General features: G+C 38.3%; 1 protein-coding gene across 2 annotated transcripts in view; it reads left to right on the top strand.

The window, feature by feature from the left end:
• The window catches only part of Plcb1 (phospholipase C beta 1), a 700,152-nt gene that overhangs the window by 17,743 nt on the left and 662,979 nt on the right, over positions 1 to 19,430 (top strand). For both annotated transcript variants that reach the window (XM_087911176.1, XM_087911177.1), the window contains exon 2: positions 6,977 to 7,054. In XM_087911176.1, the coding sequence (XP_087767302.1) occupies positions 6,977 to 7,054 (78 nt within the window). The remainder of the gene's footprint in view (positions 1 to 6,976; positions 7,055 to 19,430) is intronic.

The raw sequence follows: 19,430 nt of genomic DNA, 5'->3' as shown, positions 1-19,430 counted from the left end.
AACATAAAAACAGACACTGAGAAAATCCAGAGAATCATAAGGACATACTTTAAAACCCTTCACTCCACCAAACTGGAAAATATAAAAGAAAATAGATAATTTTCTAGATATATACCGTTTATCAAAATTAAATCAAGATCTTATAAGCAATTTAAACAAACCTATACACCCTAGTGAAATAGAAGCAGTAATTGAAACATTTTCAACTGTGACCGTAACAACAGCAACAACAAAACCCAAGGACAGATGGCTTTAGCCCAGAATTCCATTACACTTTCAAAGAAGAATTAATGCCAATACTCCTCAAATTATTCCACAAAATGGAAACAGGAAGATCACATTGCCTAAAATGTTTTATGAGCCCATAGTTATTCTGATATCCAAACATAATAAAGGCCTCCCCAAAGTGAATTATCGATCACTTTCCCTTGGGAACATAGGTGCAAAAATTCACAATTTACAATAAAATACTTGCAAACTTAATCCAAGAACACATCAAAAAGATATCCACCGTGATCAAGTCAGCTTCATGTCAGAGATGCAGGGGTAACACAACATATGCATCTTATGAAAATTATATATATATATATATATATATATATATATATTCCATCATGTAAACAAAAGCCATATGCCATATGACTATCTCATTAAATGCAGAAAATCCTTTGAGAAAAATCCATCATTCCTTCGTGATAAAAGTGTTTAAAAGTTTAGGAATACAAGGAAAATGCCTCAACACAATAAAGACAGTTTATAGATAGCCCATAGCCAACATCAATTTAAATGGAGATAAATTCTAAGCAATTCCACTAAAATTTGGAGCAAGATAAGGTTGTTCACTCTCTCCATGTATATTCAACATAGTATTTGAAGATTTACCTAGAACAATAAGACAACTGAAGGAGATTGAGGGGATACAGATTGAAATGGAAGAAGACTAAGAGTTTCTTTATTTGTAGATGATCTTATAGTATACATACATGACCCTAAAAGTTCCACCGAGAAACTCCTATAGCTGATAGACAGTTTGAGCAAACCAGCTCTATACAAAATTAATTTAAAATCAGTCAATCGCCTATATACTAATAGCAAATGAATTGAGATAGAAATCAAGGTAACAACACCTTTTTTTGAAATACATTGGAGTAACTCTAGCCATGCAAGTGAAAGACTTGTATGATAAGAACTTTAAGATATTGAAGAAAGTAGTATCAGAAGATGGAAAATGGATTGGTAGAATTGGTATGGTAAAAATGGTCATCCTACCAGAAGCGATCTACAGATTCAATGCAGTCCCCATCAAAATTACAACACAATTCATCATAGATGAATTCAAAAAATAATTCTCAGCTTCATATGGAAACACCCACACAAATCCAGATAGCTATACCAACTCCAAAGCTAAAGTAATGAAAATTCATGGTATTGACACAAAAAGAGACACATCAAATAATGGAATAGAAGTGACGCCCCAGAAACACATCCAGACACCCATGGACTTCTGGTTTCTGGTAAAGAACCCAGAAACACACACTGGAAAAAAGACAGCACCTTTAACAAACGGTGTTGGTCAAACTGGAGCACTGTATGCAGAAGAAACATAGAACTATACTCATCACCCTGCACAAAACTCAACCCCATTGGATCTAAGACTTTAACATAAATCTAGATATATTAAACCTGACAAATGAGAAAGAAGGGAATAGCCTCGAATTCCCTGGCATGGGAGTAACTTCCTGAACAGAACACTGTTAGCACAGGCACTAAGATCAACAATTAATAAAAGTGACCTCATAAAACTGAGAAGCTTCTGTATGGTCAAGGACACTGAAGTTCAGACAAATCAGCTGTCTACAGTATAGGAAAAGATTTTTTTATAACAATTCTACATCTATTAGAGGACTAATATCCAAAATATATAAAGAACAAAAGCTTTGTAACAGGAAAACAAACAACCAAATTAAAGAAATGAGGTACACATTTAGGTAGAAAATTCTCATGAGGACACTCAAATGACCAAGGAATACTTGAAGAATTGTTCACCTTCATTAGGGTGCAAACCAAAGCTATTCTGAGATTTCATCTTACACCTACCAGAATTGATTAGATAAATTAAACAAGTGGCAGTTCATGCTGGTGAAGATGGAGAGTAGGGGCAACACTCATCCTTTGCTTGTTGGACTGCAAAGTTGAACAGCTTCTATGGAAATGAGTGTGGTGGTTCTTCAGGAAAATGGGAATCGATTCACCTCAAGATCCAGCTATATCACCCTTGGGCATATAACCAAATGACACTTCGTTCTCTCATGAAGACATTGTTCAACCATGTTCATTGCTGTTCTGTTCATAATATCCAGATACTGGAAGCAAGCTAGATGTCACTCAACAGATGAGGAGGTATGGTACATCTATACAATAGAATATTACTCAGCTGTTAAAAAGAATGAAACCATGGAATTCTCAGGTAAATGAATCCATTTAGAAAAAAATTCATGCTGAGTGGGTTATCCCAGAACAAGAAAGAGAAATATATTATTTGGTTATATATAGATATAAGCTTTTTAGTCAATTATAACCAACCTATAATCCCCAGAACCACAGAGGTTAGGTCTAAAATAAAGGTCTGGGGGAACATATAGAGCTCATTAGAAAATAGAATTAGATTAGATAGTTATGGATGAATGGGGAGCTGGAATGGGATGACCAAATAGGGAGGGAAGGGAAGAGGGTGATGAGGGAGAAAATACAGGGAGAGACAGCTAAATTTAAGGGCCATCTGAGGGATAGTATGGAAACCTAATACAGAAGAGGCTTCCTAAAATAACATACATATATGATGATTATTTAATTAAAGTTGCCAAACCCAGATGAAACCCAGTGGCCAAAGGGATTCACATGAATCCCCATACAATCCAGGCTGTTGCCAAGACAGCTCTCCACAAACTAATGGCAAGGCACATTGCTGAAAGCAAAACCTACACAAGTCATTGACTACTGAGTTAAACTTGTGCTTACATAGAGCCTTCATGCCATGTTCTAGCATCTTTGGTACATGAAGGTACTCTGCACACTACCAAAAGAGAAACATAAATACCAACCCATCTACAAAATCTTGGATTGACATGTCATTTGTGTCTTACCTACAAGATATGCTAGTGCAATATTGGCAGAAAGTTTGTGGGAATAACCTACCAATATCTGGTTTGACTGAAGGTTCACTCCAGGAGATGGAACCTATACCTGGCAAAGCTTGGATGAGAAAGAACCTGAGATTAGATAGCTCATAGACCTAGGATAAAACCAAATACTCTTGTTCTAAAAAAATGTAATAATAAAATGACTCTTAATGACATTCTGCTATACTGACAAATTAGTGCCTTGCTCAGCCATCATCAGAGAAGTTTCCTCCTGAAGCAAATGGGAACTAATACTGATACTCATAGCCAGACAATATGCAGAAAGTAGAGAGTAAGGGACTTTCAAACACACAGACCTAGATGGGATGTAGCCATCAAATCTCTCCCCCTCAGAGTTAGGGAACTCTAAGGAAGAGTAGGTAGAAAGAGCCAGAAAGAATGGAGGACACCAGAAAATGAGGTCCTCTAAATCAACACGATTAATGTATGAACTCACAGAAACTGAGGCAGGCATGTATGGGTCTACAACATGTCCTCTGTTTATATATCATGGCTTCTAGTTGAATGTTTTTATGTGATTTCTTGGTGTTTAGAGTGGATCTGTTTCTGTACCTTCTCTTGGGCTCTTCTCCTTCTGGTTGACTCTTTTGTCCGACTCCAGTGTATTAGCTTTTTCTTTATTATATTTTATTTCATAATTCTCCCTTAAAAGCCTACTTTATTTTCTAATGAGGGACAGAAAGGGTGTGGATCCAGATAGGAGGGGGAACTAGGAGGAGTCAAATGATGTGTAAACTGTAATCGGGATATATTTTGTGAGTGGAAAAAAATCAATTATCAATAAAAGGAAAACAAAGGTGGTTAGTGATGCATAAACTCTTAGTGTGTTGGTTGTGAACTCTGCTTTTAGATGACTGAACCCTCTCTCCAGCCCTGGGAGACACAGCATTACAGCACAGTTTGTCCACACCTTCTCTGCAATGTTCCCTGAGTCTTACATGCAGGAGTGTTTTCTAGATGTACCCATTGGGAAGGGGCTTGACTTTTTTGTTGTTTGTTGATTTCTTTGTGGTTTTCTGTAATGATCTCTGTCTGTGGCAAATGAAGTTTCACTAAAAGGTGTGAAGACTGCACTTACTTATGGTTTAAGGACAAATGTTTTTAGATTGTTAGGGATTGTGCTGGTTTAGTAAATTAGTGCTTGTGGAGTCTCCTTCAATAACTATGTTTTCACAAGACCACCTAGATGTCAGCTGAACAAGGAAGACAACAACAGGTATTTCAAACTGGGTGAGGAAAAGCCCACGAGGTCTCAAACCCTGTACAAAAATCAACAGGCAACAGAGGGAAGCTGTAAGTGGGAGAGGTTGTCTTCCACAGGGAGGAGCAGACCAATTTGTTGTCTAGCACAAACGTCAACCTCAGAACATACATACAAGTGACATTATGTGAACTCAATAGAGTATATTTAGTAGCATATACTTCTATATATAATTGCATATATGGGTATATATAGTATATATCATATATAATTGTGTATATTATATATATGCATTTGTAGGTGTAATTTTCTTTCTTACCAGCCAGCTCCCAAATAACCACACAGAAACTTATTATTAATTATAAATGTTTAACTGATATCTTAGGCTTGTTACTAACTAGCTCTTACAACTTAAATTAACCCATATATTTTTTTTTTATCTGCGTACTACCACATGGCTCAGTACTTTTTTCAGCAAGGCATGTTCATCTTGCTTCTCCCTGTGTCTCCTGGCAACTCCACCCTCCATCATCCCAGGATTCTCTCCCTGTCTGCAAGTCCTACCTAGCCTATTTCTTCCTAACTATGGCCATTTAGCTCTTTATTAAACCAATGACACCAAATCTTCACAGTGCACAAAAAGGTTATTCCACAACATGCATGCAATTGATTTAAAACAAAAAAAAGAGGTATGAAATTTAAAAAGTAGGGAGGAGTATATGGGAGAGTTTGGAAGAAAAAAAGGAAAGGAAGAGATATTGCAATTATGATACACAAAACAACAACAGTAACAAAGTGGCAGATAAGTCCCTTCAACCCTACACAAAAGAACTATAAACAACCAAGGAATGCTGAGAGTGGAAAGTATTGTCTTTTTCAGGGAAGAGCACAACAGTTGGCCATCTAATACCTAATTATCAGCCCTGAAAATATGAATTTGAGGAACATATTGCAGGCTGAGCATTTTATATATATAGGGATGCATGTAACAATTTATAAAAAAGAGGGCATGAAATAGAACAGAGTGGGGTATATGGGGGGCTTGGAGGGAGGAGAGGGAGGGGAGAAATGATGTAATTATCCTCTCAAAGACAAAGAAAAAATGCAAAAATGGATTTTCTGCAAAGACCTGAGTACTTCAGTTCACCACTAAACATGCTCATGTGGGAGGGAAAACCTCATGGGATCCCATCCCAGACAAAGAACTACAGGCAACTAATGGCTACTGAGAGAGGGAGAATTAGTCTTCCCCATGGATGAGACCCCTAATTGATTATCCAATACCAAGTGATCAGCCCTGAAACCATATATATACACCAGTAATGCTAAATAGACTCAATAGGATGTGTGTGTGTGTGTAAACACAAATACACACACATATTACATATGTGCAATAAATAAAGAAAAAGAAACCATCAATTTGAATTGGGACAGGTTGGAATTAGGGTATAGGGAGGAAAAGGAAGGGGAATGATGTAGTTTTGTTTAAATTTTAAAAATCCGTAAGATCCATATTTGATGTATTTGTACATGTATGTGCAGGAAATAAGTCTTGTTAAATATTGCAGGGAGAACAGAACACATCTCAACAATGTTGGCTGTTATAGCACAGTGCTTGCAACCTAGCTTCTTACCCTCGTATATTAATCAGAGCATTATTTGCCTACGATGTTTTAGATTCGTATATGGAATTTAAATCTGCAACAATTTTGTATGCACCTTTCCAAATATGTAAAAGATGGCCTTATTTACTGTTACCTTGGAAACAGCAATGCCCAAATGCTATGCTTACTCTCTTTGGTACAATTAAAAATCATTTTATGGAGCAAATGTAATTTAAAATATTATCCTCAAGCATGGATTTTAATTAACCTTAATTAGATGAAATACATAATGATGGTTAGTGTTAACATTATTTGGAAATCTTAATATAGTTTTCTAACACATAGCATGCCAATGTCTTTAAAATTTTATCTTAATAAATGCGTGCATTACTATCCTCCTTTAGGATAGGTGGAGATGCTCTAATTATTGTTTAACTCTGTCAGTTCTGTGACAGATAATTTTTTAGTTCTGATAATTTTTTAGTTCACGAGTGCACATATGATCGTGTATTCGCAAATGTTTACTTGTACCATGATGTTCGTGTGGAGGTCAGAGGACAGCACTGGATGTCAGTCCTCACTTTCTGCCATCTTTGGAATAAGTCTCTTTCTTGTTCACTGCTGTTTACAACTGGTTGGCTGGCCCGGGGACTTCTGGAGATTTTTTTATACCCACCTCCTGTATTATCTCAGGCACACTCATTCATCCATTACCATACTTGCCTTTACGTAGGTTCTAGGGATTTGAACTCAGGTCCTCATGTTTGTACAGCAATCATTTTCCCCATGAGTCATCATGTCAGTCTTCTGAATAATAATTTTATGAAGTTAAAAATCACCATGTCTACTTTGCTTGAAACTTTTCTTAATAATTAATAACCTTGGAAAATCACTTATGAATTATTACTTCTTCAGTGACTTCCCACAGGGACATGAATTGATATGCATGCTTTCTTCTTCCATTTTTCCAGGACTCCACTATTGTTTCTCCAATTATTTTGAGGACTGATCCTCAGGGATTTTTCTTTTACTGGACAGATCAAAACAAGGTAAGAGATAAGATGTCTTCCTTATTTTATTCTGTTGGTTATTTACAAAGTATTTATTTACTTTATATATAAGTCCGCCCATTTAATGGATGAACTTTTGCAGTGTATTTATTGATTCTATTTTCAGAAACTCAGGCTAAAGGTCTTATGATCTTTCATGGATGCTTGTATGAAATGGTGACTTCACTAGATCCTAGAATAATTGTTGTTTTCCCTTTAAGACAAGAACTCAGGCTTTGTGGATTGCATTTGGCGAACATGATCCTGGGTGTTCATTGCTTTAAGTCCCTTTCAATACAGAATGCAGAAAGACGATGAGAAAATTCCTTTTGACCTTAATGGCCAAAGGTTCAACAGTCAATCGTTTTTCTCTCCTCTCTCTGTGTGACAATTAACAGTTCTCCCAGTAGTAGCCTGATTTGGCCTTGATAATTTATTCATGGTTGTGATAGGTAATTGTGGTTGTCAACTTGACACTTCTCAAGAGAGGGAACCTCAATTGAGGAATTGCCTCCTTCTTTGTCCTGTGGACATATCTATGGGATATTTACTACTTACAATTTATATAGTAGAGTCAGGCCCCCTATAGGCAGTACCATCCCTAGGCACGCGAGCCTGCCTCTCTAGGAAATGTAGGCAAACCTATGAGCCTAGAATCAAGCCAGCAAACAGTGTTCTTCTGTGGACTCTGCTTCAGTTCCTGATTCCAGGCCCTTGCCTTGAGGTCCTTCCTTGGTTTTCCTTGGTTGTATACTCTAATCCATAAGCCAAAGAAACCATCCCTTCAAATTGCTTTTGGCTGTCATGTTTCTCATAGCAACACAGAGGAAACTAGAATAGTGTTAAATTAAAGCTAGATTCCTTTAACCTTTTTATTGAGTTTTCAAGAAACTTCTTACATTAGCTTTCTGTCCACAATACTAAGAATTCAGTAATTCAGTTTTGATAAAGCCATTTGATAGTTCCATACTGAATTATTAAAAACTGTCTGCAGATCATAAAATCTATCTGAGGTTTAATGGGCAGTTAGACAAGAATATTCATAGGAAGTGGCTATTATTTCAAAAATCTCTGGCACCTAAGAGACCCAGTATATAGAATATTTGGGTCCTCTAAGTTTTGATATCTGAAGAGGTAGTTAGTTGTTGTTGTTTTTTGAGAGTACTAAATGCATTCAGAAACCAATAGGCTAGCAATACTAACAGATTAGCGTCAGAACAGTCCCTCAATTACTGTGTGATGGGTTACAAATATTAGTTTTTGAAACACCGTGTTATGTCCCAGGTATCCAAAGTTCTTGGATAATTGGTTTAAGGCTGCCTTGGGCAGCTTTCTGCACTTGTGAGCACAGGTTCTATCTTACCTGGGCAGATTCATTGTGAGAGTGTGGGTTATTCCAGAAAATTTTCCATGCTGAAAAGTTAGCACCTGGTCTCAAGGCCAGCCCCAAATTGGCCGTCTCCCAATCTCTCAAGAACCAAATTCTACCCTGATGGTCCTAGAGTACATCTAAATACATCTAACTACATCTAACTACTATCTGTATGTTCTGCAAACTTCTATGGTCATAGATGTGGGAACAAACCATAGAACTTAGGCCAGTGTCAAAAATTATGTGTGGGTAAGTTTTCATACTTAATGTTCATGTTTATTATTGGGTGTGTTAATCACATTGGCTAAGACATTTTGTTTGGTTTCCTGCTGTTATGTATAAAACAATGGCTTGAAAGAGATTTTTTTCCTCCTAAAGACTATTTTTAGAACAGTTACAGCTATATTTGTGAAAGATTTATTTATAATGCCTAGAGCATTTCTAAAGGTTGGGTGCTTGTACAAGAGACCAAACTGTCAGTTTGATTTTTTCAACTTGTAAATCAAATTTCCATAAAAGCAGCAGAAGATATTTTGGGGTTTTTAAATAATTCATGGCAACTCAGTTAAGCTCCACTAGAAGACCAATCATAGACATTTCTTTGCTTGAGGAAGAGAAGCAGGTAGGGACAAAAGCTTTTGATGCATCTCTATTGTTCTAGAAGCCTAATATTTTACCCGGGCATATTTTCGGCATAGAAAAGATCTTTACCTGTTTTATACCAGCATTTCCCTCTTGGTCACAATGCTGTTTATAACCAATGGGAACAAATAATGGGTGAAAGGGGGAGGGGTTTCTTCTGTCTCTTTATTGCTTTTCCTCTTATAGATGTTAATCTTAGTTAAGACATGGTAAATTTTACTTTTTGAATTTTAGATCTTTAATATTTCCTCATATATCAGTTTGGAGGTTTTTTTTTTTTGGTCAATGATCACATGTCTTAGCCTCTAAAAGATGAGAGGATTTAAGAAAATAATAATAAAAGAAACTTACCACATTTTCAAGTTTGTCATTTTCTTTCTGGCTTTCAGCCCAGTCTTGGAACCAGATCAAGTGATGTATCCACGTTTTGGTCTTGGACGACTGTAAACAGTGCATTAGAGTCTATGCAGGCCGGACAAACTGTGCACACAAACAGAGGGCAGCACGCCAGACTTTTAGTTGAGGTTGCGTATAAGATCCTTTGAAGGAACAACTGGACTGAGTGGCGCTATTATGATGCTCCTTAGAGGACTACTTGTTTAAAGTATGTTTCTTTTTCTTTTGGCAGTTAGTTAGTCTTAAAAATCTGTCCTCTGTGTTACAGAGACCTCAGAGAAAACAATATAATACTTTTAAGGTTAGCATTTTGCGTTTACACATTCATTTCCCATGATTGGGAAGCTTCCACTGTATTTACTACAAGATGCGCCTCATCTCTCTAAGTCCTCTGCCAACATGCCCAGCCTTTGCTCCATGCAGCTTATGTAGAAACGCCTTGATTAGCCATCATTGGAAGCCTCGTGTGCTCACAGGGAAAATGAGTAGTGTAAGAGCCAGGTGGTAGTGGTGCGTGCCGATAATCTGGGCACTCGGGAGGCAGAGGCAGGCGGATGTCTCTGAGTTTGAGGCCAAGAGCTAGGTCCAGGACCAGCTCGATAGCTACAGCAAAACCCTGTCTCGAAAAGCAAAAACAAACAGACCAAAAAAGAGCACCTCAGTGGAGCCTTGGTATAAGCTTGCCTTGCGTAGCTCTGAAAGCAACCCCTCATATTCATGGAGTCTAATGGGTGTCCGTTTCTTGTCATGACTACGCAGCACCTTGTAGCAGAGCCATTGTTTTCAAGCTGCTGGCTTCATCCCTGGAGAAAATGCAGTGCTGCCATACCCAGCCGCTCCTTTGACTTGTAACCATAGAAATGATAGGTGACAAAGAAGACAGACAGCACAGATGATAGATTTCAGAATTGCAAACCAGAACTGGCAGTCATTTTTAGAGAGCGGAAATGTGTTTAGTGAAACACTGACAGGATATTTGGGTTAGTGTAAGCAGATGACTGTGAATATCACCTTTCGAGATAAATGTTCATACTTTGTTCCATTGCTGGACTTATTTTTGACAGTTTTTCCACTTACTGTTGGTTCTATAAAGTTTATTGAATACAATTAGCAAAAGCGAGTTACTGAATATAGTTATTTTTAGCACGGTGGTTTTTCTGGGTCTCAGTGTAGAGTATATAAGAAGGGTGCGTTTATTTATAAGTTATGAGTGAGAAGAAGTTTCTATGCACGCCAAGTACGAAAGAGGTTGTCTGCATTAGAATATGCCACATGGTCACTGGCAGACATACAGGGAATGCTAGCCACATAATCTATGTCTACGTGAATCTGAGGAAAGGGTCAACATAGAAGAACCACAAACTCCTATCTAGAGTGTGACACAGGAGAATGTTGTCTTGCAATTTCTTGCCCTGATTCTGTGCCAATTTTGATATAAAAATAAAGCCAGTTTAGTTCAGATCTAAAAAGCTCAAGAAGGTTCAATAAATCCTTCCTTCTTTCCCTAAAAGAGGAGTTTTGGCAAAGGGAGGACAATTACTAAGTTTTAAAAAAGGAATAAATGGAAAAACCATCCTATTTTATTTTGATACAGATTTCTTTAGTTGCAGATAGTATGCAAATAATTTTCTTTTAGTCAGAGAGTAAAGCAGTATAAATATTTTCAACATTGTCTGATAATCTGATAATCCCAATGATAGTTTTTTTCCAGTCAAGAATAAGTATCATCTTTCTAGTTAATTCCCACGTTTATTTCATGAATTTGAATATGCATTTTGTTTGCAATATGTGGAAATATTGCATTTTCTTTTGTTAAAATTCATTTTATCTTGTAATGTTATTTTTGCTATTTCAAAACTTAACTTTCGACTTCATAGAATGCCTTCGAGATGTTCATGATAACCGCCCCCCTTCTTTTAACTTGTTCTATTGTATTCTAATATTGGATTGCAAACATATTTAATGGTAAGAAAGTTCCCATTAATAGATTTTTGGTATTTGTTTCTAATTTGGGACAGCAACAAATCTCCTTTGATACAAAGTAATGGCTTGATGCTCTGTCTCTGCGAGTATGGGGATCAGGGATTCCCCAAGGGAAACACAGGTATCAATGATGTTTGGAAGGTATACATATCTTGCATTTTAGTCTTTGGCTTTAAATGTTTACACCTGTGAAATCTTATGTGAGAGACGCTGTTTGCTCCTGCCCCAATCAACACTGTTAGGAAACATTTCAACTTTAGCCTGACTGATGCAACTGTTGTATCTAAGTTTTAATCTGCCCTAACTGGATTTGCCAGGAAACTGAGCATATTTTCAGTCATGACTGGCCATTTCTGTTCTGGGTTATTTGCTACATCCTCTGCACTGGTGTTGATACTTCTTGTGTTCTAGCTGTTGTGAATTTTGCAAATACATTCTTCTGTCTGTGGCTTGTCTTGAATTCCCCGGCATGTAATTCATGCGTGACAAAAGATGGCTCGAAGTCTCAAAGTTTGATGGAGTCCCATTTCAACTTTTCTTTGTTTCCTTTTCTTCTGACTCTTCATCCTTATTGCTATCATTGCTATTAATTAAGGTTTGGAATCCACATGTAATGGATACTGATGAATGGCGTGATTTGGAGTTCTTAATTTGATTTCTTCAAATAGGTCGTCCTATGGGTTGGTGGCTCTCTCTACACTTTCTAGTTGCAGCCAGTGAAGGTCGCACCCTATGACACCATCTGCCTGGGGGCCTTCTTCCTGCCTTAGCGTGCGAAGGGTACATGGCAGGCAGCTGGACTGAGCTGATACCCTGTTGCCATACCTGACTTGAAAATCTTGAGATGTCAGCAGTGTGAACTTCTTCCTTGTCATTCCCTACTTCATTCTTAGTTACCTTCTGTCTTTTGCATTTTCAAGTTGAGCAATAACTGCCATTTCTGTTTACCCATGATCTAGAGTGTGGCATACATATATACCTCCATATTTGGTCATTTCTGGGAAATAGCAAAGGAGGAATTGTGTATGCTACCTGCTCCCTCTGCTACTCTTTCCCCCTCTAGGACTTGAAACAGTCTGGGGGTCCCTTGGAAAGAGAGCCGAAGACTGACGTTTCTATAAATGTCAAACGTAGATACCCTTCTCTTGTAATTTGAGATTTCTATACAGAGTTCAAATGAAAAGTTTGGAAGTTAAATATTTACATAAGCCGCGGTGATATTTTTAAAACAGGAGTCCAGAGCTAAGAAATATTTTAGATGATGAATCATAAACCTCACAAAAAAAATCATGTGATTTCCTGTGAAAAACCAGTCTGGCCTCCATAAATAAAAATGGTGGGCACCTGCTTCAGGATGAACCGCTTGGCAGTGGACTTCCTCTTTGGTAGACACTTGTCAAGTGCATTCCAGGGACATCACTTCTGGCCTTTCATGTGGTACTCCAGAACTGAGGGCATGTTTGGACATAAAGATCTGATTGTAAATTAGGGGATGGAGTCTCTTCATTTATCTGTTGACTTTTCCTAGAGGCTCAACCAATACATGAAATCACCTTAGCAAGGAGCGCAATTGACATGGTGCAGCCTTGTGGGCACTGCCACTGTTCCCTGGCCCAGAGCAGAGCCCCAGCTGCTGCAGAGGGATAGCTCCAGTGGTCAGTGCTTTCCTCTCTCTTCTCTGTTTTCCATGTGTACTGTCAATGAAGATAGATAGAAACAGTTCCAAGTGTACTACTTCGTCCTCGCCCTTCCACAGGATCCCTGCTGTGTTCCAGTGTGCAGTTAGCATGTTTCCTTTTGCTTCCCCTGCCCTCACAGCTGTTAGAAGTCACTTTGCATCCTCTGTAGCTTCTCAGGGTCCGGTAAGTCACGCCCACCCTAATAGATGAGATCTGATGGGTACATATCACACATACCTGTACCTCCTCTTGGGAAGGTCCACCCAGAGGTGCATGCAGAGAAATGTTAAAGCATCCCTGTAAAATGAAGGCCACCCACTTCATCGTTAACTGGTTGGACAGCACCCTATAAGGCTTTCTCCTCTTTCTGTCTCATTCCCACTGTCTCCAAGAATGACTCCAAAAGTCAACTGTTTTCACTGTCATCCTTGTCTGGGGATGCCTTTTTATGGGCATGTAATACTGATCAGGTTAGTGTAGATGCCTCCTGATTGAGATTGACAAAGGTATTCCTTATGTAAGAGCCGTTACTTTAAGCCATGGCTGGTTTTCCTCAACAGAAGCAATTTAAATTGCCATGGCACATGTGCCATTGAGTTCCGAGTCTGATGTATGTTCAGGTCGCCTCAGTAACTGCCTAGACCCTGCTTTGTTCACCTAGAAGAAAAGTATTGCTGAGTTAGGATTGGTATGAAGGTGCACTGTGAACAATAGCCTCATGCCCACTACTCTATGAACACCTAGTTCTTTGTGGTGATGTTTGCTATAAATATAAACAATCTCCGGTTACACCGTTGCTCCTGATGCATTGTTAGGGACCATAAATGCGCTGCTTTGAAAACCAAGTCGCCATGTTTGCATTCTTATTCCCTTTTATCTTCTTAGTAACAGTGACCTGCTTTATATTCGGTCTTATTGTGGTCTTTTGATCTAGAGCACTGAAGCTTGGGGCTTGTTGGGCAAACGAGATGTTTGTTTATGTTTGCATTTCATAATGTTTTGGGAACTGAGCCATGGAAGTCGAAAGAACAGATTTATTGCCAGGAAGATGTTTCCTCTGAGGACATTTGCTAATAAATCCTCCATCATAGGTGAAAGTTTTTAGACCGTAGGGGATTTGAAGCATCTCATGAAATAAACTTTAAGATGATTTAGAGGTCTTTGATAAGAAAAAATGGTACTAATATCCTCTAGGAGACTCAGATGCTGCATGGTTGCCTGTGTCTTTTTCCTAGGAAAAAGACAATTTAGGATTATCCCAGTTGTGTTGGTACCAGGCACTGTTTCTCATCCACACTGACTTACTTCTTAGAAATTAGGATTCTGAGCATAAGCAAACAGCCACGAGTCAGATTGCTAGAAACAGGCAATCTTCCTACTCATTAATTCAATTTCTCTTTGTATTCCATTGCTATCAACACTGTCTTCTCACCAGGATGACCTCCCCTTGATTTCCACTTCCAAAAACACTGGCTAGCACAGGAAAGCCAGGTTTTTACCCAGGCCTAATATTTGTAGACACAACTTAAGTGTTCATGTTGTTAGATTGGATTTTTTTTTTAACAAATCCTTGGTGGGTGGTGATTCATGACATTTCGATACAATTTCGGATGAAGCACAGCTTCTTGACATATATTTTAAAATCACTGTAGTTATGATGAAATGGCACCATGACAGTTTCTTTGCAATCATTTTTCAGTATAATAGGATTGCTAAGTAACCATCATTGTGTGTCCTTATGGGAACAACAATAGCAACACACATGTAAATGATCCAAAGAATCGAGAAATATGGTGGCACTCTGGCTTTAATTCTAAATTCAATATTCTCAATATAACTTAATTACAAAATTATGCTTGGTTTTATGAGTTGCTTATATTTAGCTCTTCTCAATCTTAGAAATTAAATGGGATATTTTCCATACTCTGAAGCTATTATGGGGGGGCTCAATTCTTTTTGATAGAAGCATGATTTGAGGTATTGAATTGAAAAAATATGTGGAAGAAATACATTTGTATGTTGTTTACAATTTTATTTTCTTTTATGGAGCCAATCATCGGCCTTTGTAGGAAACAGAACTTCAGATACACAGTACCAACATAAAACTGTGCTATCTTCTTTGAGCTGCACATGTCTTAGACAGGCAGTGTTCTTGGTTCTTTAGTGGTTCATTTTCTGGCCAAGGCAAGATTGTTGGTCTCTACTCATGGGATCCCATCAAGCACTTTCTATAGTTAATCAACAGAACAAACTTTCTCTTGCTATTTTGGTAAAATTGAATTTAGATCTGCATTTTGAAAGAATGTTTTTTTGCTGCACAAGACTGAAACAGGCAACATATCTACTTTGTTGCGTTTTCATGGGTTTCATTATTATTTATTTTATTTAAATATAATAAAAAGGAGAAAAATGTAACCTTGGAACAAACAGTTCATTAAAAAGTCGTTATTCACATACAAATTCAAGTCTGGGGAAATGCTTGTTCTTAGTATGTGTGTTTGCTTGTATATTTTCATGAGTGTTATCGTTGACAGTAGCACAAGTAACAGCAAATACACCTGTGGTATTGTCCTCAGAAATATAATAGAGAAAAAGAGAGAAGGGAATACATACACATATATAGCATATAGATTTATTGTTTATATTATCGTATTTTAAATAGATAAATATATAGTTCTATAGTATATATTTATGGCACAGACAGTGTGTACATGATTCTCCAGAGAACTTTTATGGCATGTATATGTGCATACACATACTATGTACTTTAATATAAATATTCTATTATTCAATATATTATTATATATTCTGTTATATATTGTAAATGTAATGCTTGAATAATATATATATAATATTTTACATATACTAGTATATAATATATTATATATTTAAAAACTATATAGCAACTATTTAACTGAGTTATAATGACGTATATAGTGTTTAATCATTTCCATAAGCACGTGAAGGTCAGTGCTATAATCATCCCTATTTATAAGCACGTAAATTTAAGTGCATGAAGAGGTAATGTACTGACCTTTGGTTATATGGTTGACCAGTGTCAGAAATAGAATCAAGGCAGATCAGTCTGGCCATATGGCTTTGCTTTTCACACTTTATATTTTAAAGAGCGTGATAAAGGAGTTAGGTTGTTTATATGCAGGACTTTCCTCCTCAGATTTGTTTTATAAAGAATGTTACTAGGCATGGTGCATTTGCCAAGAGAGACAGAGAATATGAAGAAAGGTTCTCAGCTTGGGCTGCACATTAAAAATCACCGGAGAGCTTCAAAAAACACTGCTGTTTGCCCCTTTCCCCTGAGGATTCTGATTTGCTGGGCTGGTATGTGGTGTGCACTTAATTTTTCTTAAAAAAGCTCTTCATTTATTTGTATTACACAGTCCAGGTGAGCATCACCAACGAACTCAGCAAACTTAGAGGCTGTGCACACCCTGCTTTAGCCGTCTGTGCCATGGCCTACTTTTCACCAGCGGTAAACTCAGCATGGACATTGACCCATAGGTCTGGCAAGATTCTGAATTACTTGAATATGATTGGATGATATCTCTTATATTGTGCTTAGCGAGGCAGGAAATTACTAGCATTTTTAGAATGTTTCTTAATATCCAAGAGTGGATCAGAATAGGATTTGGGGGTTATATTTTTAATTTTTTAAAATTCATTAGCTTTCCACTCCTCCAAATGCTCAGGTGTTACCCCCCTGTCCTATGCTTACCACATTCCCCATACAAGCCTGGTTATGCCCCCTTGTGCTTATTTGTTAGATTCCCCATTAGATAAAGAGACATAATTAAATTAGCTGCTCCTTTGAATATGAGAATGTGATATTAAGAATGACCTTAAAGATCAGAGTCAGCCGCAGTGACAGAGTGTGTGTTACTGTGTACAAGGCCCTGGTCAGTATTCAGCATGCATAATCCAGACAAAAACAACCAAAGCAAAACAAAACAGCTAAAAAAAAAAAGACAACGTAAATCCTGTATAATTATTCAATTTTATAACTAAACTTTCATTTACGAAGCCAGCCTCTATCTTACTAAGTTGCAACATTGTATCATTTCTTGTCAGTTTATGAGAACATTTTCTTCATTTCCAAATATGCCTGACATGGAAGACCATGGGAAGTCAGGCCATATTTACATGTGGTCAGAAGCCTGCCTTTGAATCATCTTTAGATGGTGGAACTCGGCAAAGCAAATTCACAATTCTCTCATTATGGCACTTCATTTTCACTCTGCTTTCTGTAGGGGTTGCTGACCGGATGAGAATGATTTTGCATGAGATTTCCATCCAGCACTGTGCAGAACTCTGCTTTGGGTCCGTGGTCTAGAAATGGTATTGCACCATGACAGGCAGTGCACCTGGGTGAGAGGAAGGCTTCAATGAGAAGTTTTATGAGGCAGAACTAGTTGCTATACTAAGAAGCTAATGACCGTGCTGCTATACATAATGGATTCTATTTTTAGGTGAACATTTGTTCCTCTTGCATGGCTTCATTGTGCAAGAGGACAGCAGCCTCGGCATTATGTTTTGAATATTGAGATATTGGAACACCAGGGTAAGTGCAACCTTTGATGTATTTCAGCATCCGCATAGACTTGAGCCCTACATGGGCCACAATCAAAGAGAGAAACGAAACACCAAAGCAAGCTTTGGGGTTGGCCGAATTCCTTGAGCTGTCTACCTCAAGCTTTCTTTAGGTGACCGTTTGCAATATGGACACGCAGCGGGCCCGTGAGGTAGACAGGCAAACGTTGTTCATGTGAGCAAGAGATGAAGTACGTTAGCATGGTAGACGAGAGACTCCATTCCTCTGGGGACCTCTGGAGACAGCACAGAGAAGAGGGAGCTGTGGCAGTTATCCATCAAATCCCAGAGTCAGTGACAGCTCTTCCAGAGTTCATGCCCCTGCTCACTTGCCAGCTTATCCCCTTGATCCAGGGCCACAAGTCAAGCAAATTTCAGGCTCTGAGGAAGCCCACAGACACAGCTGCAGTGGAGAGCTGTCTGCTGGTGTGTATGGTGTATACACGGGCACACTCGTTAGTGACTGCTAGCGATGCTTCCATTTTCAGGCGCTCTGACTTCGTATATCTGTATTATATAAACTACAAACTGGGAGTTGTACTTATTCATAAGCAGATCTCTCTTAGTCTGTATGACGCCTTTAACATGAACACACGAATTTCCCACATTTCAAGATCTAGGGAGTCCATATGTAATTCTAAATTTCTCCAACAAATATCACAGAGTAATATGGTCTAGTAGGCCCCTACAGCCAGATTGGCCAGAGCAGGACAGCAGATGCCTGCCCTGGTCAGGGCATGTGACATCCACTCCTGCCAGTCCCCAGTAGGCCAGCCTACTTAATTTACAAGAACCTGTCTGCTCATCAGGTCACTAGACATAAACCTCAGGCTGCTCTGGTAACCGCCTATCGGGAATCCTCAGTAGGTTAGTGACTATGAAGCTTCATGTGGAATGCTGCTAATTTCCTCTCAGTGAGCCGTGAGACTATGTGGCACAGTGATTGAGTTTCGCAGTGAAAAATATGGCCGAAGAACAGCATATATCAGTCCTGCCCTTGAGTGTTTTCAACAAAACAGTTATTTTTTTAAAGCCTGCCCCCATCTCTGAAATATGGATCTGAAGTGTATGTGCCCCGGGGTCCTGCTCTACTTTAGAAGGCTGTTACTCCAAAGTGACTTCCACATGTCATTGTGTTAGATGGGATTTATACCTATGACTCTTTGGCAGAGGGTCTCAAGCTGACTTGGTCTGGCAATCTAACGGAAAGAAGAACGGTGGACGCAGGACACCAGGCAGAATGACTTTCTTCTGTGGAGCCTGAGGCTTAGCTTCGTCTCCTACGCATCATAGTGAACATTGACTGGGTTGTGCCGTCTGAGACAATATTCTGTAGGCATATCTGTGCTTTCATATTAAAATTTATAATTAGTTTAAATTAAAATTCCCTTCCTTCAGCATAGTATCCATAGCTGAGTACTTTGTAAAAACCTCTGGACTAGTATCATTTTGTAGCATTTCCATTATGGCGGAAAATTTCGATGGGCGTTGCTGAATGGAGTATGGATTTCTGAGCCAGTACTTGTGGTAATATGTTTCTAAGATCTTACAGAGAATGAAGCTTTTTTTATTTTTATTTTTATTTGCTAGATCATGTCGGTATAGGTACTGATAGTGGGACCAGACTTTGTTACTTTGTTCCCATGGAAGAGGATATTGGGACAGCTCACACACTACTGTTGGGAGTCAAATGAGGAAG

This window comes from Myodes glareolus, chromosome 10 (assembly GCF_982192425.1).
Source record: "Myodes glareolus chromosome 10, mMyoGla1.1, whole genome shotgun sequence".
NCBI classification, from domain to species: domain Eukaryota; kingdom Metazoa; phylum Chordata; class Mammalia; order Rodentia; family Cricetidae; genus Myodes; species Myodes glareolus.
Note: the sequence above shows the minus strand (reverse complement) of the source record. Positions and strands in the feature narration are given on the sequence as shown.